This window comes from Vanacampus margaritifer, chromosome 17 (genome assembly GCF_051991255.1).
Source record: "Vanacampus margaritifer isolate UIUO_Vmar chromosome 17, RoL_Vmar_1.0, whole genome shotgun sequence".
NCBI lineage: Eukaryota > Metazoa > Chordata > Actinopteri > Syngnathiformes > Syngnathidae > Vanacampus > Vanacampus margaritifer.
The window spans coordinates 9,928,370-9,952,833 of record NC_135448.1 but is presented as its reverse complement, the minus strand read 5'-3'; the positions used below and the strand labels follow the sequence as shown (position 1 = coordinate 9,952,833).

General features: G+C 39.0%; 1 protein-coding gene across 1 annotated transcript in view; it reads right to left on the bottom strand.

The window, feature by feature from the left end:
- The window catches only part of rapgef5a (Rap guanine nucleotide exchange factor (GEF) 5a), a 38,407-nt gene extending 13,943 nt beyond the window's left edge, over positions 1-24,464 (bottom strand). The window contains exons 1-11 of the mRNA XM_077547809.1: positions 24,066-24,464; positions 16,645-16,695; positions 14,938-15,044; positions 14,709-14,830; positions 14,456-14,633; positions 9,180-9,261; positions 9,040-9,088; positions 8,887-8,960; positions 7,791-7,970; positions 2,055-2,194; positions 430-530 (exon numbers count right to left, since the gene is read on the bottom strand). Coding sequence (XP_077403935.1) covers positions 430-530; positions 2,055-2,194; positions 7,791-7,970; positions 8,887-8,960; positions 9,040-9,088; positions 9,180-9,261; positions 14,456-14,633; positions 14,709-14,830; positions 14,938-15,044; positions 16,645-16,695; positions 24,066-24,209 — 1,228 coding nt within the window. The 5' untranslated portion in view covers positions 24,210-24,464. The remainder of the gene's footprint in view (positions 1-429; positions 531-2,054; positions 2,195-7,790; positions 7,971-8,886; positions 8,961-9,039; positions 9,089-9,179; positions 9,262-14,455; positions 14,634-14,708; positions 14,831-14,937; positions 15,045-16,644; positions 16,696-24,065) is intronic.

The window sequence follows — 24,464 nt, the reverse complement described above, 5'->3', positions numbered from 1 at the left end:
CACACACACACACACACACACACACACACACACACACACGGAAGATTTTGTTCAAACTTGTTGGTTGTCATCTACGATTCCGTGCAATGAGTGGCAAGTTTGTGATTTTGAAAATGCACTACTATACTGTCAAAAGTGCTATGGATTCGATCATGTGATTGGATATCGGGGCCACTATCAAGAATAAAATATTATAGCCATATCAAAAGTTAAAATGTTCTGATACCTTTATTTGAATTTTTTTTAAATTTAAGATATTTAAGACAATTTTTTTTATCGACATTATTATTTTTTGAATGCCTCGGACTGGGATTTGGATGCAAAGAAATGTGATTGTGATCTCTCCAGATTATGACATTTCAATAAGCACAAAGGCACATACTGTAGAAATGACCTCAGATAAAATGTAGTCACCATTTTCAAACTCACCACTCTCCGTGCTCTCAGGCGCCCCTCTTTGGTCATCTAGACGCAGGTCACTTAGCAGATGCTCCAAGATCTTCAGCGGCGTTCCGGACACCACCACATACCTGTAAGGTGAAAACTGATCACAATCTTCCTCGCTAGAACACGAGCCGCTTCCATTGCTCCATCCCGTGTCCAGGTCATTCTCATCGTCATCAATAAAACGGAAATGGGGAACATCGAACGCGCAGGCAACGTGCTCATGTTTGGCCGCTTCCTCGTCACCATCGCTGTCATCTTCGTCAAAGTCTTCCTCAGCCTGGGCGAGAGTAGCTTGCTCGGTGGTCATCCTCATGGCTGGACACTCGAGGAGTTTGAGCGGTCATCTAAATTGAGAGCGCTCTCTTTTTGGGGGGGTTAAAACGTGCTGATCATGTGCCTTCTGTCATCTACAAGCACTGAAGTTTGAACACTTCCTTTGACGGCAACAGTAGAGAACTGGGAGGGAACTGTTACTAAACACACACACCCACTTACTAACCTGCGACTCTTAACACTCAACGAGTTGTGCTTTTAAGTTTTAGCAAAAACAAAACAAAATGCGCTTGCTAAAAAAGTACACAGGCAAAAAAAGCAAACCTGTGGCTCTTTAGTCCCTCTCCTGTGGCTCCCTGTGTTTCTCCCAAAAAAAAAATATATATATATTTGTACATATTTATCTTTATCTTTAGATAAAATATTCTTTAAATGAATTAATGTTTTAAATAAATAAATAAAAAATCAATAAATGCCAGAGTCCAAATTTATTGAGAAAAAGAGACGGAAGGTAGATAAAAAATAACCATAAAATGTCCATGCAATTGCCAAAAATGTCAGAGAATTGGATTAATAGGGCAGAAAAGAAAACATTAAAAAAGTAACTATAAAATGTCTAAAAACAAAAGAAGAAATCCCCAAAATTACAATAAAATACATTTTTTAAATTGCTCAAAAAGTCAAAACAAATATTTAAAAAAAGACGTAAAGAAATATGTTTAAAAAGTAACTATAAAATGTCCAAAAACAAAAGAAGAATTCCTAAACATTACATACATACATTAAAATGTCCACATAATTGCCCAAAAAAGTCAAGAAATTTATTTAAGAAAAGACAGGAAAGAAAATGTTCAAAAAGTAACCATAAAATGCCCAAAAGAAAGAAAGAGGCAGAAAATCACCATAAATCCATAAAATTACCAAAAATGTAAGAAATTTGACCAAAAGGCAGAAAAGTCTAAAAATGTATGAAAAACAGTCTGAAAAAAATACACACACTAAAAAAACCTAAAAAAAAAACCCACATCAAATATCGGAAGACTAAAGGTAAAAAAATAAAAAAATAAAAATCTCAAAGTATTGGATGATGTCCTTTTTTTTGTTATAGTGCAGCTCTAATTAGCTCTAGTAACACACAGTTTCGTTCATCACAATGTTCAACTGTTCTGTGGCTCCACACAGATTTTTTGTTAAGTATTTGGCCGAAAATGTCTCTTGTTGACAGTAAAGGTGGCCAACCCCTGACTTATGTAAATATGTCAATGTAACATGATACACGGAGGCGAGGTAGGGACGCAAGCCACGAACATGATATGTTAAGAAGTGGGACCCACCTTTTGTCTTCCTCTCTGGACCCGCCCCCCAACGACGTGGGCGAGGGCCTTTCTGACGGCGACGTCAGTGACGATGTCACTCTTTGCAACACCAACACGTCCCGGCCTCGCTCCTTCAGACAAACCCGACCAACCACGTCCTGATAACGACAGTGGACAAAACTCAGTCAAATAGTTTTGTATTTTTCCTGCTTATGTAACCGTTTACGTGTGAATATTTCTGGTGGCAAATAAGACCGTGACATTTTTCAAGTTGTGCCTTATTCGATTTATGTTTTGAATTTCTCAAGACAAATGTCGGGTGACACTTCAAACACATGAACTGCAACTTGATCTGTTCCTGGCACCAGATGACACCGTCACTGACAATAAAAGGAAGTACAATAGGCATGTGGAAAACCAGGCATAATAAACAGGTGTAGCAAGGGGATCAAAAGAAGACGTCAGGAGCAGAAGAAGAGATCAAGAAGCATTGTCTCTCCTCCAGCTGCTCTCTGTGCTCTGTCAGCCCGAGGGCCTGGGAGACAATCACAACAACTGCTGCAAAGAACTACACAGACGAGTCAAGCTGCTCTAAAGTGTCTCATTTCCTAGCACAGATGCATCCTGGATAAAATTGCACACAGTTATGATACTTACATTTCTTTTTGACTAGTTCTGAACTCCAAATGACACAGTGTTAGGGGTAGTAGTTGAGGCGTTAAAATAATAAAAAATAAACGAAAAAGCTCACTACAGCTTCTATCAAGGATTAAAGGGCTCCGATTGTCATCGCCATACTGCTGGCAGCCTCCAGCGGGCATGTTTCTACGGTTAATAGATTGCTAGCTCCGATTGTCATCGCCATAATACTGGCAGCCTCCAGGGGGCGTGTTTCTACGGTAAATAGATTGCTAGCGCCGATTGTCATCGCCATAATGCTGGCAGCCTCCAGGGGGCGTGTTTCTACGGTAAATTGGATGCTAAGAAGTGGTTTTGTATCCTGAAAAGTCATACATCGCACAGCACAACTTCAATTACTGACTGATGTGATTACGATGGAAAAATGAAACAGGATTATGTAAGTGGTATGATTATAAATACATTAGCAAGAGTGGTGGGAATGTGCTGCTACATTGTAGATAAAGTAGTCAAATTGTTGATATATCCGATTAGACTCACTATGCAGACAGCCAAGAACAACAGAAGCAATCCCTGAATGGAGGAGTGAACACGTACACAAAAACATAAGATCAAAAGGAAGTGTGCAAAACTTAAACTGGTCATGCTGTGTGTACGAGCATCTCGAGAAAACACACCCAAATGATTAGAGGGGTGCCAGAGAAGAACATAAATTTAGCCAAAGAGTGCGTGTAAGGCACAGTAAGTAAAGAAATAAATAATAAAATACTTAGTAAAAATTTGAAAGGCTGTGCGTGGGGTGATGGTGTGTTATGCAATACAGATTAAGAGAATGGAAAGTAGGAAAGGCATAAAAACGAGCCAGGTGGAGAAGAGAGAAGTGCTTAAATCTGGATCAGATATATTTTATGAATACTGAAACACAAAGAAGCAAAAAAAACAGGTCATTCCATCGGGATTAGCTTCTTATCAGCAATTTATTGTCCGATTTATCATAACTTTCTGTCATAAAAGAAAAGTCAAAACACAACACTATAACATTTCTGGGCAGCTCAAAAGGTTTAATGTCCCGATAAAGTCAAAATAAATGTCTTTCAAATTTGACAAACCCTTGAGAAGAGTGTTGCTAACAACCATGCTACTTCACCTAGCATCTTTCTTATGGCGGCTAAACATCCCTAAATGTTTGAGCCTTGAAAATATTTGGAGATAAGTTTGATTAATTTTCAGTGTATAGGCATAGCTAGCTCGCTAACAGCATTATATAAGCTAGTGGTAGAAATTGGCCGAAAGTTCTTATATTGTCAGGGAGTTTGGACGCCCAAATACGTCACTTGACGCCATTTATTCATGCCTAAAATAAAAATAAATAAATAAAAATAAGGAAAGGTGAAATGGGGGGTTTGGGCGGCGGCAGTTTAACGCTACATCTTCACATTTTAATAAAAAACAGTTCTCAGTTTTTTTATTTACAAACTAATCTCTGAATTGATTTTACAGAAGCCGTGTTCAAAGTGCGGGACGCGGGGCCATTTGCGGCCCAACATCCATTTTTTCAGCGGCCCACGGTATATAATAAAATGACATTTGACAAAAGAGAAGAGAAAGAAGGGTGTCAGAAAAATAGGCGTCATTACTACTAATAATTTGGTTTATACAGACGCTCCCCTACTTACGAACATTCGAGTTACGAACAACGGTAAATACGAACATGTCAAAAAATGTTCGGAAAGAGATGCTGTAAGTTAGATTTTTTATTGCGCACTTTTTTCCGAGTACTGTAGTGCTTCTTTCCGCCGCTAATACCGACGCTTGGCGCTGTGAGAGCTCACCCAGCATTGGAGGCTCAGCAACGTGTCGAGGAGGAGGAAGAAGAAGAAACGCCTGTCGCTCATAGATAAAGCCATCGCACTCTTCGAGCAGCAAGACCCAAATATTGAACGTTGCACAAAGGTTGCAAATCAATTGAATGATGCCATACAGTGCTACCGCATCATTTATGATGAAAAAAGAAGAAAACTGTGCAATCGTAGATCGCTTCTTTCGGCCAGTTTCTAGTAAATCCAGCAAGGAAGATATTCATCAACCCTCATCTTCTTCTCCGCGACCCTCAACTTCTTCCTACATTGAAGTTACGGAGGAGGAAGTAACTTTTGAAGCCCATTCCAGCGACGACGAAGAACCTCTCATGATATAAAATCCTCCTCTTCCTCCTCCTCCATCAAATCCTTAAGCATCGAGTACATCTTCCAAAAGTAAGTTAAACTTCATTTTATTTATCTTATTACGTACATGTACATACTGTGTGTGTCTCTCGCTCTCTCTCTCTAACATACGTAGTACAGTACTGTACGTATTCTCTTTAAACAAATTATAATACAAAATATAGCACTGAAGCAACTTACGAACAAATTCACCTTACGAACGATCGCTCGGAACGTAACTCGTTCGTAAGTTGGGGAGCGTCTGTATACTGTAGAGCTTTTATAAGTATGCAATGATACAAATAAACTATTTATGACACTGTTTACAACTAAAATAATACGACAATTTCTCTTCAAAACACTGTGATGAAGAAAGTTAATTCAATTTTAGAAGCAAAATAACTTTTATTATATTTAATTTGTTATATACATATAACTGCTTGTTTAATTGATTTTAGCCTGTTAAATAAATTAAAAGTCAAAGAATTTTGAAGTGGCCCTCGCATCCTTCCATTTGTATGCGGCCCTCAAACAAAAAGTTTGGACACCCATGCTTTACAGGGTCTTAAAATATCTGCTAAAAATTCAAAACGGTTGTTCTTTAGTAACAGGAAAGCTAGTTCTTTGGACGTCATTTGTTCCCAGCTAACAGGTTTTGTGAGCCTTTTTCCTTCCCTTCCTTCAATTCAAGCATCTGTACATCCTTCACTCTCCCACCCTTCCTCACTGTCTCCTTTTGTCAGTCCCCGAAACTCATTTTCTCTTTCCTCCCCTTCAGTGAGTTCAATCCAGGTCTGTCCCTGCATCTGCCTTTGAGCGGGGCGGACTTAACGCCCCGGAGATTTGGATTTGGGAAAAGCGTCCGGAGCCGAAACAGCATGCACCTGCCATGTCGCGGCACAGGGTCACGCACACCAAATATGACGTACGGCGCAGAGGAAAGGCGGGCCTCATGGAGAGCCAAAAAGGAAGCACTCTCTGATCCCAGCCAAGTCATGCCAGTATGTGTGTGTGTGCGTAGTCATATCTGTGTTATGATAGCTCGAGGGGTTAATTCCTGGAAATGATGGATGGGAAAATGAAATCCTATATTGTTGACTAGCACATCCCTCCGCTAATTAAAAGACCAGCAATGCACAGAAACCATGTACCAATGCATTCATTATATGTGCATGTGATATTATATTAAGTCAAATGAATGTTCAGTGAAGGAGGCAGTGATGCACACAATCCACAACACAGACACATGAATCATATCGCTATGGCAACAGACCGTACCGCTTCATCAGGCCTTGGCAGTCACGGAAAAAGAAAGTCAAATCACGTCACCATGACAACCTCGTAAAAAGGAAAGCCATCTTTATCGTCAGCCAAGGTTGGTTTGGGCGCTGCACCGTCTAACAACTCACTCATCGCTGAGATTCTGTTTCATATCCGAGTATAGCCCCTTTGATGTCCCGGCTCTTATTTCATTAATATTTCAAAGCACAGCATTCCGCCACACTGCGAGTATGGTATATTGGCCGCAACTAAGTCGAGTACTACCATGCTGGAAATTCGTTTTTGTATGCTATTCCTTATGGCGGTTTCCCATTTAGCACTTGCATGCCATCCCAAGGTTGGATAAATCGAATCATGAGCTGATGTGACATGCGGCAGATGTCAGAGATACGTCTTCATAGCGGGTGTGCGCAGACTTGCTTCCGCTTCATTTCTTGCCCCCGGGTGACAGTGCGCGGCTTCATTAACGCCCCGCTCGTTATGGGAGCACGCCGCCGTGACTCTACAGCTAACGCGGCACCAGCGGTGCATGAATAATACACGTGTAAGCGGCATAATACTGTATCGACTGTAGGGTTGAAGCATTAAGTCACATTAATGCTTTTACTAACATTGACACATTCTGGTCAAGTGGTGGTTTATTTAACATGCCCTAAACAAATGCAATAAATAAGCTGGTGTGAAATGAATAAAAGTGTCAAATATACTTCTACATGATATACTCTGCACATGTAATGAGACTTAAGTAAGGACTTTATTTCTATTCCACCCAATAAATATTTCGCATTTGGATAAAAGGCTGCATTTTTTCCCCTCAGGTTATTCCTCACATAATTTTTGCATTTTCAGGGAATTATGCAGACCTGACAAAACAGCCTAAAGGGATTTATTTATTACAGAAAGTTTATTAAAAAAAATCATAAAGTGAATTCAGAAATTGTTTCTAAATACATATTTAAAGAGAATTGCTGAAAACGTGCAAAAAATGAAAACTATATAGAACTGAATTGTGTAGATGCCAGTTATTATGCACTCTACTGGATGAAAATATTTTCATAATTCAAATTCAATAATTGTAAATATACATTTGAAAAATTATGAATTGGCTTAAAGTGCTAAAAGTCTGGTCTTTCCTAAATGTAAGAAAATACTTTAAAATTGATGTGAACCATAAGATTAAAAAAAAATGGAGAAAAAAAATTGGACTTTAAAATTACATTTTCTTATGAATGTATGAGAAAAAGAGATATTAAAATAATCTATTCACGGTTTTATGAATCAATATCAGGCTCGAAAATTAAAATCGATTAGATATTGATTATTCAATTTTTTTAAACCCAGCCCGAATAATAATAATAATACTGGCAATACTAATAATGAGCCAGCAATTTCACTGCTTTCAATACCAGCCTTATTTAAAGGTATCGGGTACTTGTGAAGCTTGTCGATACGAGTCACAGATACTTAAGGCCCCAAAAAAATCGAACATTGACCAAGTCCTCCTCGGCAGTAGTTGACACTGGCGAATACACTCATTTGTGTCATAGAAAGTTTTGTCATTGTGTTAAAATAATTCATATAGCAAAACTAATACTCAATATCAGCGAGTACTCAAAAAGTGAATCCTCACCGTCTGGTTCCTGTCAGGTAACCGGTAATTGTGATTCTGCAGCAGCCGGCAGCCATCCTTGGCTAGTCGCTGAACGGCCTCAAAGCCCAGCCGGCTGGTCAGCTCCTCACGGCCGCACACGGTCCCGCCTCCGCCGCTGTTTCCGCCGCCGCCACCTCGCAGTGCACACACGCCGCCCAGCTGCAATACGGGGGTCATGAACACATTTCTCAAACCGCAGTCCCAAGACATGATGCAAAGAGTTTGCTTGCGGAACGGATTTTCAGTGTATTGCTCGGAAAGTTGGGCCTGATCCAGAAGTATGTGATAACTTTCACTAAGCCCATTTGAGGGAAGAAGAAAAAAAAGAAAAGAAAGTAATCCAGGGACTCTTTATCTATGATATTCCTTTCTAAAGCCTCATTATTCCAAATCTTATTCATTCTACATTATACTCTGTAATTCCCTCTATCTGTTGCATTTCTCCCTTTGTCTCCATGTCAGCAGATCTGGTGCAGAAAGAGTGAGTGCGAGTGATTATCAGACTAACTGGGCGGGAGCGTGTGTGTGTGCGTGTGTGTATAGGAAGTGTGTGTGTTGGCTCCTCTAATCAGGATTTAGAGAGTTTTAACCATGTTGGCTTTGCTGAATTAAAAGTAAAGTGCATAATTATGTATGGGAAGGATTTTGAGAATTTGCAGGTAGTATAAGACGGGGATAAAAAATTAATTAATTAATATGTATTTTTTGGTGAAAGAATGGAGGGAGGGGATATTTCATTTCCCTAAAGTAAGCACTTCCCGTGTGACGTGGAATAGTGGAGCCTCACAACATGATGGCATCACTCCCACACATTCTGTTTACTAGGAAAACACCCCCTGCCACAGCTCATCTGGGGGAAGGCCTGATAACACGCACGAGCACGTGCGCACGCACACACACACAAACAAAGCCCTCTAAAGTGTTTGTTTACATTGTTTCTTGATCCCTTTTGTGTTTATACATTAGTGAAAGCACACCCAATGGGAATTAAGTTACAGACATCCGCTACTTTTGACAATTTTGTCAGTCAAGCTCTCCCGTGACGGGCACAAAAGAAAACGGACGGCTATTTTACCGGGCTGGACTCTGCGCTTGGTGAGTGGACGACCTGCTGGCTCGTCTCCGGCATGTCAGAGTCCTGCTCTGATACTGCAAATCAGAAACGGCAGTCGTGTAACGTCATTTTTGTTGTCTCAGGAAAATACGCGCCGACTGTATGTTTACTCACAAGCTTTGCGCGTCTTTCGGGCGAGAGCAGCAGCCAACTCACTTTGTACCTAAGGGAAATGGCGAGAATTTTTTTTTGCACAGTATATAATACTGTACTTTGCTCATTTACCAATACACACATACTGTATATTGACTTACGGTGGATGTGAGCCTTTCTAGCGCTTTCATCTGGAGGATCTCGCTGCAGACATCCCGATTTCCCTCAGAATCCTCCTCTGACCTGCGAGAGACACAAAAACAACTTTACTTGCAGGATCCAAAAATGAAAATTGACTGAAATTTATTTATTTTTTTAATTGAAAAATTGAACTGATCTAATGACAGTTTGCAGTGGCGGAGTCCAACCCAAGACGAGCTTAGGACCGCCCCCTCATTTGAATAACATTGCGTTCTGACACCATGTGAAGCATGAAATAAATACATATATAATATATATAGTTGTTTTATTTCCATTTATATTATTTCTTTTTATTTAATTTTTGAATTATATTTTTAATATCCATTTTTATTTTCACTTATAGTCATTTATTTATTTATTTATAGTTAATTTTGGAAGTTTTGGTCCTCCATACAACACAGCCAAAGATACCTAATAAAAAATGTTTAAAAAAATAAATAAAAATAATAATAATAATATAACACAAACAAAATTAAAACGACGCATTTTTGGAAAAAAATTACATCAAAACAAAATTGCTCTCAAATGAATTCAAATTAATGACAAAAGTCTGAATAACTATCAAAACCCTGGCCCAAGCCTGTCAGCTTGCATGCTAGCTGCAGGCTAGCATATATATTTACACAGTTCAAATATGGGCATGTGTATACATAATGATGCTAAATGAAATAGCATCAATTGTGGGAACAAAAACGTGATTTTTCACAATTTTGTAGCCTAATTTTATATACTTGCCATTTTTTTAATCATTCAAATTTGCCAGGGTTTATGTACAGTATGTCTGTTGGGTGTCATATTTAGAATTCATTTATTTTCACTACACAAGGACTTAAACGCCATCATCTGAAGGAGTTTTCCACCCATGTAAATGTGTGAAAATATAACCTCATATATTACATAATGTGCGATGTATGTAAGTCAACTGTATACATCCCACATCAATAATATATGCTTGTAGGCTTTTGCCTTCAACATTGGCAGACTGCACCCGATGGCCCTTCATCTAATACGTTGGCTTTGAAAAGCGGCATTTCGAATGGTCGTCCTCGCCACGCAGTCTCCGGCAGATGCGAGCGCACCCACAGAACAAATTTGCATATCATTTTTATATCAACAGATCCCAGTGGAACGGGCAATTGTTACCGAGGAAAAAGGATGAGGCTGTGCGTGCGCGTGTGGAACTGAAGCAAATTGCTGGTTGTGCTTTCCTATCAATGCGCATGCATGTAGTCATAACTCAGCAAAGCAAAATGGCCTCTATCCGTGCAAAAACAGAAGCTAGAACTTGAACATTTCATAACACGAGTAAAGCAAAAGTGATTAAGATTATGTCATCGTGTCTAAAAAAACATCCATGTAGGCCTTTGAGGGTTTTCTTGTTTTGGCTTTCCAGTGCATCAGTGGTGGAGGATTAGCATGACTGCCTCCATGTTTGCCATAAAAGATGCCGCAAGGTGTATTCATGTTTCAGGATGAAAGATTACTAGAGTAAGGGGGCGAAAACAAACACACTCCTGCCACTGTCACAACTCTATACCTGAACTGATGGCACAAATCAGAAGCCAAACTATCCGTATGCATCCGGTGGGAAAAGCGTGGACAACACTGCCTTGGGGTATTTGCATAATTCATCCACAGTGATAGGATGCATAATGATTGCAGTGGGAACAGAAGATTAAACATACATTGAGAAATAATTTATTTGACTGAGTGGTGCAGTAAATTATCCATTGGACTAAAGTTAAAAGTTAAAACACGTCAGATTGTATCAACATTGACAAATTTTGCTAAAATGATGATTACAGGCAGGATTTCTTCCTTTTATAAAACCAACACAGTCTATAAAATAAATTATACTTTTATTTAACCAGTGTTTTCCAACACAACTGCTGATGTTCTTCTTTACTCTGATAAGCTTTTTAAGAGAGACAGACAGAGGACATGAAGCAGGAGGGGGGTGTGCGTGATGGAGAGACAGCAGGTGCCAGCAGTGCAGCAAAAAAATAAAAAAATAAAAAAATGCAGCAATCAAAAAGAAACAGCAGTCAAAAGCGCCAGACCGAATGAGAATGTTGAATACATAATCGCATCTGTACTGAGGGTCTTGCGCAGATTATTTGGGCCAACAGTCAGGATCAAAGGAGTAGCTCAAACGCAGTTAAATGCAAATAAAATATTTTGCTATATGTATTGAGATATATTCATGCAGTATCATTCATTTCAGTTTTTGCATTTTCAGTTTTCGATATAACATGCTGTTATGTCAGCATGTGATACCGGAGAGAAGTTAGTATGTATTGTGTGTTAGGAATTTGATGTTTATTTTATTTTTTAAATAAATGTTATTTACTTGTATACTTACTTACAATGTTTGTTTTGCTGTTCTCGGATTTCTGTTCTATGTACAGCATTTTGTAAACAGCAATGCTTGTTTTAAAGTGCTTTATAAATAAAGTTGAGTTGAGTTATTTATTAAAACTATAATTAATAATATGCAATATAATAATTATAAATTATTAGAATACACTTATTATAGCATATTTGCCAATTTCGCCTGTTTGCTGAGGTTTTTGGGCAGCCTATGGTCCATTATTTGTTTTTGTACTCAGGCCAAACAAATAACAGTATTGCTTTGGCGCCATCTGGTGGTAACTTGGTGCCGAAGAACTGTAAAAGTGAGTTGAGGAGCTTCACTTAGCCAAAAGTTGTCATATTGTGGCATCTAAAGGCAATTACAGTACTCTATCCTTTTTAACTCATTCAAACCCAAAAGCGTGTAAATACGTTCTTTTAATACTTTGTCCTTCACTTCCAAAAATGTATTTATACGTTTTTCATGTGTTTTTTTTTTTTCATGCAAGAGCAAACCGAAAAGGCTTAGATGCAGCTTCTGACATAAAGAGGTGGCTATAAAGCAATGGTAGTTATTAGAAGAAATAGCCAGCAGGTGGCAGTAGAGTATAAGAGATCAGCCAGGGCCATGTTGCAACAAGCCCTTTTTGTCAGTGTTTTCAACAGTAATGTGAATAATGATGAAACTTAGCTATAGCCTAATGCTAATTGCTGCAAAACGGAAACAGATAAAAATTTTAAAAAAAATATTGATGAAAGAAAATACTCTAATCTTTCCTTTGGTAGGTTCCATGTTATCATAGCAATAGAACATATTATTCTGTAGGACTTGCAAAATCAGTCAAAATCCAGTAAAACACCCGGGAGTGAAGGGGGTTGCTTCAGTGAAAATGGCTGGGAGTAAATGAGTTAAGGGGGGCGTCAATTACTCACAGCTTTTTACTATTCGCAGCAGGGTCAAGGTTGACTGTATCATTGCACCTTTTCCGACAGATGAAAAATGTGATGCGGAGTTGTGTTTTGAAATGCCACATACACGACTTTTGTTCATTTATCCGAGTGACAGATTGAGTTCAGTGGCAGCCTCAGCAGGAATCCCACACACCGGAAAGGCAAAGCAAAGAACTTTAGCTGACACCCGCTGGATGTGGAGGGCTGTGCACAAGCACAGCGAGGATTTAGGACTCTGAAAAGGGATTTGGATTCGTTCGGGAATTAGAGGAAGATATTGGAGAGCGTGTGAGGGAATATATCGTATGTCACATGAGCAGGCATGCACAGGACATCCACCAGTTTTTAAAAACCTTCTATTTTATATAGACCTTGTTCTAGACCAGGGCCAGCAACTTTTCCTGTCAAAGGAGCCATTTTAGGCTAAATAAATAACCCAAAATTTGTCTGGAGCCGCAAAACATTTGAACATTTTGATGAATGGAACATTGTGTTCATTTTCGTCTATTGTACTGAGGGGCCAAGAACTAATTAATAATATTATTACGTAGCATCTAATATCTTGAGATTCATTTTCTTCTACCTTTTGTTTTCTCTTTTTGGATATATATATCTTTAATCAGACTTCGTTTTTCATACATTGTTAGACTTTTCTGCCTTTCTGTCAAATTTCTGATATTTTGGGCAATTTTATGCGCATAATATAGGATTTCTTGTTTTGTTTTTGGACATTTTATGAAGCCTTTTTTTAAAAGAACTTTCTGACTTTTTTGTTGCAATTTTGTTTTCATTATATGGTAATCTTATGTTTATCTTCCTTTTTGGACATTTTATGGTCACTTTTTGGACATTTTTAGGTTTAAAAAAACAAAAAAAACTTTGTCATCTACCTTTCGTCCTTTTTTTTTACAACTTACAAATTTGGACTGAGTATTTAATTATTTATTTTAAATATAAATTGTTAATTCATTCAAATATTCTATCTAAAAATGTTTAGTAAATATGTAAAAAAATTGATTAATTTCTACATTTTTTGGGGGGAGATCCACAAGGATTCACACGATAGAGTGGATCTAGAGCTGCAGGTTGCAGACCCCTGTTCTAGACTTACTCTTTTTTTTTTATTTTTTTATTAACTCATTCACTCCCAGCCATTTTCACTCCCGGCTGTTGTACTGGATTTCGCAAGGCCCACAGAATATTGTGTTCTATTGCTATAAAAACATGGAACCTACCAAAAGAAAGACGTAAGTCTCTTCTATATTTCTATCAGTTTCTGTTTTGGAGCAATGAGCATTATAATATAGCTAAGTTTCATCATTATTTACAAATCTATTTAGAATTGTGAGTAAATGAGAGCCTTTTTTTCAACATGGCCCTGGTTGATCTCTTTTGCTCTGCTGCCACCTGCTGACCGTTTGTGTAATAACTACCATTTCTTCAACCGTTTTTTTGCAGTTGAGAGGCTGCATTTCCTTCTGTATGCGCTAGCATAAAAACGTATAAATACGTCTTTGGGACACTTAAAACATTTAAAATATAACATATTTATATGTTTTGGGGAGCAAATTAGTTAATTTGTGATCTCACCCTCTATAACATTCCCTGCGCCCTTAATAACATTTTGTGTCTGATTTGCTTTGCAACAAGGACCTCTCTGCCGCTGTTACCCTGCAATTTTAAATACATCAATAAGCCACCGTCAGAGCACCAAATTGACGTCTGTGTAAAAGTGGGAGATGTGGGTCAGATCAATGGAGATGCTAATGGTGTTGCCACAGCGCTGTTAGTGACTGACGAAACACAATCCCACACTGGTTTGGTGCAAAGACAACATTGCTTAGTTTATGTCAACAACTCCCAACCCATCTATTGAACCTATTTCAGTCCTGCCAGCCCATCCATGCACATTCACATTTTAGTTGAGACTTACGGGCTGTTGGTTCTGTCTCCGGAGCGAAATTGAACATACGGCGCAAGTTGTAGGAGGAGCCTGACAGCCTCTGGCCAATCCCCTTCATTGGCACGAAACTCACAGGACGTCGAGTCGCACTCCTCGAAACTGAACTGGTAGTAAGTATTGGAGTCTGAGAAGACAACTCGCTGGTCCACTGGCAAGACAACACAAAGTTTTTTTAGATGATCATTTTGGCTAATGTTATGTCTGTCACATGAGCAAATGATACCTGACAGGAGGACTCCCAGCTCCAGCAGCACCTGCCAGACGCGCACGGCAGTGGTCCGACACCGCACGTACACACATTGCTCACACAGCCACTGCACCAGCTCCACGCCAACATAACTGCGCCTGTCAAATACACCAATGCGCTTAAACCAGCGGTTACGCTTCATCACACACGCTGATCGATCCCTAAGGGGACATACAAACAAAAAACACAGTAGAGTCAAGTGTACCGTATGATTCTGGCCAGGTGTATCTTGTCTTTAGCTGGGTACGGCCCGTGGGAAAGGAAGCCATTTCGCACGGCACGGCCTGCGCATGGAAAACTCTGGGAGCACGACTGAGACACAGGATACGATAGGATAGCATGGGATAGAAAGGTTTTCAGTTCAGAACACAAAAATAGTCAAGTATAATGAATGAATTAATTATATTTGATAAACATTTTTATTTTACAAGTTATAATAAATGCACAAAACAATTATTCAATTAAGTAAATAAATGAAATTACAACTTAATCAACCAATTTGAGGGGAGAAACAGAAATTATTTAAATTTAATTAAATACATTTAAAAAAAACTGTATAATATAATATGTATTCTGTTTAGGATACTGTCACTTATCACATTGTTATGTTTTTTCTAATTTCAAAAAGCATTAAAAACGTGTTAATAATCAATTTAAAAACTACTTATTAAGCCTTCATGTGGTTAATCCTGATCGTAATTACATTTCAATCAATTTTAAACGGGGGGTGGATGAAAATGTATGAAATTAAACAAAAAAAATAAATAAAAACATTTAATTAAATAAATGAATAAACAAATAAATTCAATAAATAAATACATTACATCTTAACCAATTTGAGAGGGGGGATTATTAAAGTCATGAAACAAATATTCCAGGTCTCCTATATAAATGATCAGTGCGCCATATGTGTGTATATGTATTCTGTTTAGGATACTGACACGTTATCACGTGACTTTGTTATCTTTTTCTAATTTCAAAAAGCATTAAAAACTTGTCAATTTCACCAATTTAAAAACAATTTATTAAGCCTTCATATGGTTAACCTTGTTTTAAAGTGGTACCATTTTCCCTTCTTGTTGATTTATTTCAAGTAACACTGTGAATTCCCATGACTAATTGATGTCCTCTTAAATGTACTGTACTTAACATGTGACATAACACATGGCAAGACAGTTTATCAAGTTTACTACATTTCAACAAAATGACAAAGGCAAAAAGAGAGCGGGAAAAAAAAACGGCCAAAGTGGGTCAAATTTTGAAATTTAGTGACGATTCTTCATGTTGGAGCATTTTGAATTCAGGTTATTATCAGACAGTTACTGCTCAAATTGAATTTGGAGAAAACAGGATGTTGATTTTAGCTGTGCGCATCTTGTAGCTGTAAAACAGAATCCCTGATACTGCTTGACGCAGCAAAGTGATGCCTGGATTCAGTCAAAGTCAAACAGGCAGGCAGGCAGACATCACACGTTGGTCTGCTGCACTGCTACGACGACACAGCTGCTTGTACAACAAATTAGTTGAGTGCGTCCAGATGTGACAAACGGTGACAGTTTACTGCTTTTGTCGGGCCCTGTTTTCATTCTGATTTCCAATCTGCCTAAAACTAAAAAACAAAGGACAACTAGGCACACTAAATGTAATAACAAATGGCTAATCAATATTGGGTGCATTCCACGAGTAAGATGAAGACAAATGGCACCGCCTTGAAAAAAAAAAAATCACCTCCCCAGGTTATTATGCGTTTGCTGCAATTTGTGAAAACGGCCTAGAATGAGGCCCAAGGTGAAAATCAGCACTGAGCTCATCTGTATCGAGGCTAAACAAACACACTGTCGCCTCATAGCTAGACTCAAAAGATTACATCATCTGTGTGTGTGTGTGTGCGCGCGCGCGCGCAAGCCCTCACCTTATTTACCGTAGGGCCAGCACTTGGTCCGGGGATTGTGTCAGGTGATTGCTGTTGAAAAACGAAACACACACAGCCGTGAGATTTTGCACACGCACGCGCGCACGTGTAAATACACTGAATAAACACGACCACAACCTGAGAAAGACCAGTTTTTCAATCCCAAACACATTAGTCACTGTGTGTCCAATTCAACGGCCTCAACAAGCATGTCTCATTCACCCGTTAACGTGATTCACAGTTTTTGTGAGCGCATGTTGACCATCTGACCTAAAATCGGTGAAATACGACACTATTATTTTCAAACCAGTACAAGCAGGCACTGTGACATATTCTTAATAGCTACTACCATCACACAATGTTGTAAACCTTTGCCCTGGGCACACCCAAGATACCTCTACTTCCCCTACTAGGAAATAGCCTCTTAATCTTTATGGATTATTATGGTGGCAACTGAGATTATTGACACACAGAAGTGAAAAGCCGGTTATAAAACTGATTAAAATGATAATGATACAATAGGAAGGTTAAAAACTGTAAAATTATTTCAGGGATCACAGAGAGAAGGCAAAAGAGCGAGGTATAACATATTTTAAGTGAATATATTTCATGGCTCGAAAGATGCTAATTGACATTTTTCCAGGTCATACAATATATTTTTTGGACGACTTTGACCTTTTGTAGGCTATACAAGGGGTTGGCAACCTTAAATGTCAAAAGAGTCATTTTAGGCTAAATACTTTTTTTTAATGATTTTTTTAATCTGTCTGGAGCCACATAACAGTTGAACATTGTGATGAACGAAACAGTGTGTTAGTGTTAGCATAATGTACTGAGGGTCCAAGAGCTATTTAGAGCGGCCCCATAAAAAAAAATACATATGAAGTATCCAACACTTTTGGATTCATTTTTTGTTACCTTTTGTCTTCAGAGTTAAGTTGTTTTTTTTTCGGACTTTCATACATTTTTTGACTTTTCTGCCTTTCAGTCAAATTTCTTACATTTTTTGCAATTTGATGGACATTGGTAATTTTCTGCCTCTTTTTTAATGACTATTTTGACTTTTTTCTGCCTTTTTTGCTATACATTTTCTGGCATTTTCTGGATTCCTTGGTTTTGTATTTACATTTATGGTTACTCACTATTTTCTTTTCTGTCTTTTCTTAAATCAATTTTCTGACTTTTTTTTTTTGCAATTTTGTGAACTTTTGTTTTGGGAACTGTTATAGTTACTTTTTGAGCGTTTTCTTTTCTGTCCGTTTTATTAAATTTTCTGTCATTTTTGGGCAATTGCATGGACATTTTATGGTTATTTTTAATCTGCCTTTTGTCTCTTTTTCTGATTACTTGAAAATTTGGATTTGGACGTTTTTGGAATATTTAATCACTCTTTATCTAAATCATTAATTCATTTAAAGAACGTTTCATCTAAAAATAAGTATAAATATGTAAATAAATAAATAAATAAATATAAATATAAATATATATATATATATATATTCATTTCTACATTTATTTTTTTAGAGATACACTTGGAGTTACAGGCGAGGGTGTACTTAGCAATTTGTTTAATCATTCAAATTCGGCAGGGTAGTTAACAATATTTTCCATGTCAAATTTAGAAGAAATATGTATTTTCACTTTACAGGGACTTCAATGTAAAGGTTAAAATGTTTAGGTACTTTGATATTTAACCTGATTAGTGGCCGATTTATGAATTTATGTCACTATGGTCCTAATACACATAATGGTACATTTATTTGAAAAGGAGGTCAACTAAAAAAAAAAAGTTCTATGCACCGCCACTAGTCTAAAATAAACCCAACATCCTGAATAATATTGTTTGTGGTGGAGTATGAATTAAACGGCAAAATCTACCTGTTTTAATCCATCTCAGATGGCGGCCATTTTGTTACTTGCTGTTGGCAGAAAATGATGTTAAGGGCTCAGGTAATGACCTATCACAGCTCAGCTTTGCGAAAGTCACATGACCAAACTCAGAAAACAGGTCAGGCGTGATTGATCGTTACCTGAGCCCTGAGCAACTGTGATGATGTCATTTTCAGTCGACAGCAAGTGGCAAAATGGCCGCCACACGAGATTGATTAAAAACGTGTGGGTGCTTGTGTGCTTAATTCAAATTCCACAAACGCAATAATAATCACAACACTGCTTAGAGCATATTATTGTAAAGAATATTTGTGTGTGGAATCTACATAATTATTTCTATTCAGAGTGGACAACCCATCCAATATACAACTAGCCTCTCGACTTCAGCCCTCATTATTATTCTAGTGCATAGACAGTAAGTTGTCATACGTTGTGGTTTCCCTACCACAGCATAATGTTTGCGGTGGGCAGTATAATTGAGCTCCAAGAACAGACTGTGGACAGTGCAATGCTTCAAATGGCATCATGTTTTAAACATGTCTTGAAACAAGCTTGACGTCACGCAGCCTTTTGGCCTCCATGGAGCATATATGCATCGTTTCGTTCATCACAGTAGAATTTCACATTTAGAACAGCAGCATTCATCTTCATGCAGTTGAAAACGTTATAATTGTGTCATTTTACTTGAAATGTAAAAAAGAAAGAGGCAACGATGTACAACAGGAGTGCAGTCAGTAAAGTTGTGGGTTGGAAAACTATCATAGATAGCAAACGCCCAGATGATGATAAACTAAGCGGTTCAGAGATCATCAAATGATGAAACGGCTGAAAAGGTAAGCAATATACTGTAGTGGAAGATGAATGCGCTAAGGGAGAACGAGAAGTACAGTACAGTACCCTTCCACAAAAGTCAATGAATATACATGACACGGATACGGGCGTGACAGATGGAGAGGGAGTGAAATGAGCTGAGGAGGGATCATTTTAATTGTGTTCATTAAAAAGAGAACGCAGAACACGATGGAGACAGGGAAAGTGAGACAGACGGAAGAGAGACAAATGCTCGAGTTAGTACGAAAAGAGACAAGGAAGTCAAAACATAACAACAGTGACTACACAGCCGTTTTAACGCTATGACAAGATGAATGGATGCTTCTTTACAATATTTTCTCATACAACTGAGCTATTTTGCACTAACATAAGAACTGTAAATAGCATACTACTGTTGACAATGTGTTCAAAATAGGAATCTAAAAGGAAATTGTACAAAATGTTAAGTTAGACTACAGTGACCTGACATTTTTCACGATAAGAGCCCTCGTTCAGATGATTTTTTTTGCTGTGACTTGCGAGCATACATTTGATATACGAGCGCTGTATGTTGGCAATAAATTGAACAACACTCACTTCAAAACAAGCAGCAGTTGGCAGATAGTGAGCAATTATTCAAAAAGCAGCTTCAAGGTGTTTAAAGTCTCCCAGTTTAAACTTAATATCAAACGACAACAAAAAAAACTACACATTGTATATTTACAACAATCAAATTTCGCTTATCTTATGCTAACAAATGATGCGTAACATCATTGATGGGACTAACAAATAGCGGGTTTATGGCTTAAATACACTTTAAGCAAAGGATATTTTAACACAAACATTGAATTACAAATAGACAATACTGTATAACATTTTCTTTATACAAAAAACAACTAATAGTATAGCTGACTGAGTTGCGTACAGTTGCTGTGAAACTCTTCTTCATGTGTCTACATGCCCCTGTTAGACTGCCCCCAAGTGGCCAAGTCAGGTACACAAGGAGGCGCAATGAATTAATCACGAAGGCAAAAAAATATTTTCTTTATTATTAATGATAATATTAAAGTATAATATTATATAATGTAACTTTCATTATTTAAAAAAAAAATGTTTCTGTTGTTTTTTTAGGGGAGACTTCAACGATTGTCAGTGTAACACCACCAAAGAAACCTTCGACCCGCTACAAATAAAAGTAACAATTGGAATAAATTGTCTTAATATCATCTGGACACATAAATCACCACTCTAGATTAACAGCAAGTCTGCTGTCTCCTTTCGTTAACTTTAAAACGCATAACGGTTACACCCCCCCCCCCCCCTCGCGTAGCAGTGATGATGGGACTGACGATGAAATGGAGCACAGCAGACCGAGTGACTCTCACATCCTCCCTGCCTCGCTCCTTCATCCTCGCACTATTTTATCTCTCCATCTCTTTGTCTCCTGTCTCGTGAGCACCGATCGTTCCCAAAGTCTGCTTTTCTCCTCAGTCATCTCACAAACTCACTACTGGGTGACTCATTTGTACAGCACTGCACACTCAAGTCTTTGTGTGTTGGTGCTTTGATTTTTTTCTCCCCAAAAACACATGCCTCCATCACGGGGGTGCACATTTGTTGTCAGCGGAGAAGAGAGATGAGGGCTATAAAGCGAGAGCACATGCTGACACGCTTATCTGTGGCGATGACTTCAAAGTGTGTCTGGGCGAGCGGGAAAAAAAAGAGCGCGGCAGCAGAGCGTGAGGTCATTATCTGCGAGGAATGGATTGCTCTCAGATTGGATTGCAAACAACGCGGGCGTTCACACTGCCGTTGACTCCTTGACAGATCGGTCGCACACACGGAAATCAAAATGGAGAGCGTCGATGAATAATGAACACACAATGGGGAACGTTGCTAACGAAGCCATACCTTGTCCTTTAGGTTTAGGGGTCGACTACATTAGTCAGGATTGTAAAATAAGCAAATATTTGTAGGTGAGGTGGCGATGAGGGCTTTAAGTGGGGGGGGGGAACGTTAAAGAACAAACAATAAGAAGCAAAGTTAGTTCAATTTGTTTCAACACAAAGAGTGCAAATAATTGGTTGAGCTATAGCACAAACAATCACAACTACAACTACACACAAGACAAATTAGCCAGCTGCCCAACTAGTACTGGACACTTTATTAGGTACACCAACAACAACACAGTTCTGTAAAGTGTCACAGCGTTCTTTGACAAATAAAGTTGTTGTCAGTGCATTTCTAGACATAAACTAGCGATGAAGCTCCACTTCTGGCTGCTAATATGAATTTCTTTAAGGCTAGCGGCGAGCGGGGTTAGCCTCAACTCATTAGCTTTCGGCTAACGACAAACTTGTCAAGCTAGCTTCCACTGCGCATGTGTAAGCAGACTGAGCGCTACTTTACTGGAGTGTACTGGCAGAACTATGCCGCGTCTGCCTTTGTTATATTGTCAAACATTACCCTACCAAGACGTTTTGCTCGTTTTCAACCTGTTTGAGCATTTTATTATTATTTTTTCCTAATATCCGGAACAGTCAGTGTTACAGGCGTAACGAGCGAGTGTTCAGTGATGGGGAAAGGGACGTCTGCTGACCCTGTGATCCGACATTGGATATGCAGGAAGAAAATGGATGGATGGATGCGAATTGCACATACGTGACTTACTCCCCACCTCTCCAAATGAGCAGCTTCATTTGGTGTGCAGTGTGACTTTCCTTTCATCAAACCTTCATCTGGGGAAGCTTCCTCATGGGATAACATGAAAGACATTGAGAAAGTTTGAACTTTCCCACATGCTTGGCACAGCGGTTGTTTCTGAAAAATGCTAATGTATTTTCCATACATACTTTATGGCCGCCATTTTTATGAATATGTATATGTAAATATCTCTGTATATTTAATGATTCTTTTTGAGTCTATGAATGTCAGAAGTTTTTGACCCAAGCTCGCTCATCTGTAAAGTTGGACAACAAGTTAGTTGACCGAGGAGATGCGGTAAAAGGCGAAACGAAGGCAAGTCACACACAAAACTGATTGTTTACACACAAGCAACAAGCTACTACCTTTCAACCCTTTGATCTCTATCATCCCTTTGAACCAAGAAACGTCATAGTCCCGCCCCTTCCTTAAAGGTACAGGTAGATGATGAATATCTAACCCTTGTGGGTCACCACATGACAATTAGTGATGCTTATGTACAAATCAATATTTCTGATGCCGAAGAATTTACAGTCCTGCTTCCGTGTAAAATAATGAACATGCCGCTAAATGGTTCGTAGGGATTACTTTTGTCACTGAAACAACACGGCGGAATCAGAATGTGACGACACAAGCAAAAACATTTCAAGAAAACCATCTGGGCAGCTAACTAGCGCGCAACACCAGTTTTTGTTGATGTAATAATTTGCATTCTAAAAACACATGTTGACCTCTAATGTGAACGGAATGCGTATATGAGGTGACACTCATTTGCGAAAAAGAAAAGAAAAAAAGCCACGTGGTGCAGTGTTTACCAAGTAAATACGGTCCCATGGTGTTTGTTGGTTCTGATACAATTTCAAAGCTTTTGTGCCCAGTAACATATTCTTTTGGCCACTATTTTCTGCTCCTGTGATTGCCATTGCTTTTCACCTTTTGAGTACATTTTTTTCATTGTTTTTATGGCTATTGTTTCCTCATTTTCGTTTTTCACTTTCGGCCTAAAATTCTCATTTCAGCGCATTTATTTACAGTTAGCCGTTCATTGTCTCAATTCAATAACATTACAATCCGCAACGACTAACTGTGAATATGTGGGGCGACCTGTATTCAAATACACACAGTTGCCTCCAAAAGTATTGGAACTGCACAGTCAGTTCTGTTGTTTTTGTCGTACACTGAAGACATTTGGGTTCCAGATTAGCTTTCATTTTATGATATTTACATCGAGATGTGTCAAACAACTCAGGTGAGAGCACCTTTCGACACATGCTCATGGTCATTTACACCAGAGAGGATAAGCGGTTCGGAAAATAAATGAATGAATGGTTAGCTTTCTTCTATGAAGCTCCAACAACAAAGAGCAACCCTGACCTGACAAGATCAGAACACATTCAATGTGATTGCCCATCATAATAGAAACAACTGCAGAGAATTTGAGCAACTTTTTTTGTTCTATGAGTAAAAAGTTAAGAAGCCACTATCAGTTAGTTACTTGTGATTGTGAAAATGACCTATCCCAGAACAATACTACAGTACATCACTTTAGGTCAATGGAGCAAAGATAGCGACCATTATAAAATAATAATCCACTGAGGATGCGCCTGCAGCAAGATAGTGATTATTTTAGCTCGTCATTTTAACTGGCTCTAAATGATGGATGCATTTTGTGTTTTTTTCCACACTGACTCGACGATGAATTCATTGACAGTTTAATTGAATCTACGTGCACGTGCTACACGCATGATCATTAGTGCAACCGTGTGTGTGCAGTATAACCTGAGGGTGGTTGCCTTGACTACCGGAGTGTGAAGGTATGGTGTCTTAACCACCAGCAACTCGAGCAATTATGGACCAACTCGCATACACACAAGTGTGCCCCTGCGACAGTCACGCTTGGGACAACTCGTGACGTGGGTACGAAAGCAGCCTAAACCTTGCTTAATTTCAAAATAATCCAACAGTTTGAACGAGCAGCATCAAACGCGGAAGGACATCCATTCAACTGAGATACTCACGCTCTTCTTCCGCAGGTGCAGCCCGTGTTTAAGTAGACCCGGCAGGTCCCGGATTTTGTGCTTGAGCTGAGCTTGGTCCCGCGCGCTCCGGTTCCAGCGCAAGCCCGCGAGCAGGCCGTCCTCTGCGGGCTCCGAGTCGTCCATAACTGCCGCCCGTACGTACGCGAGCGGCGTGTCCTCGAGTGGCTCCTTCAACAGGCGCACCGTCGCCGGCGCCAGGTCGCCATTTCCCTCCCAACCCCTTCTCGGTCTCGTCCTTCGTGCTTTCCGCCGGTCACGGAGCAGCGACGTGCATCTGCAACGTGATGGGTCGCGCGCGCGTTTAACGAGCGACTTCACTTGTTCCGCAGCACGGCACACCTCAGGTTAGCGAGCAGCGTGACGAGGCGTGCGCGTGAT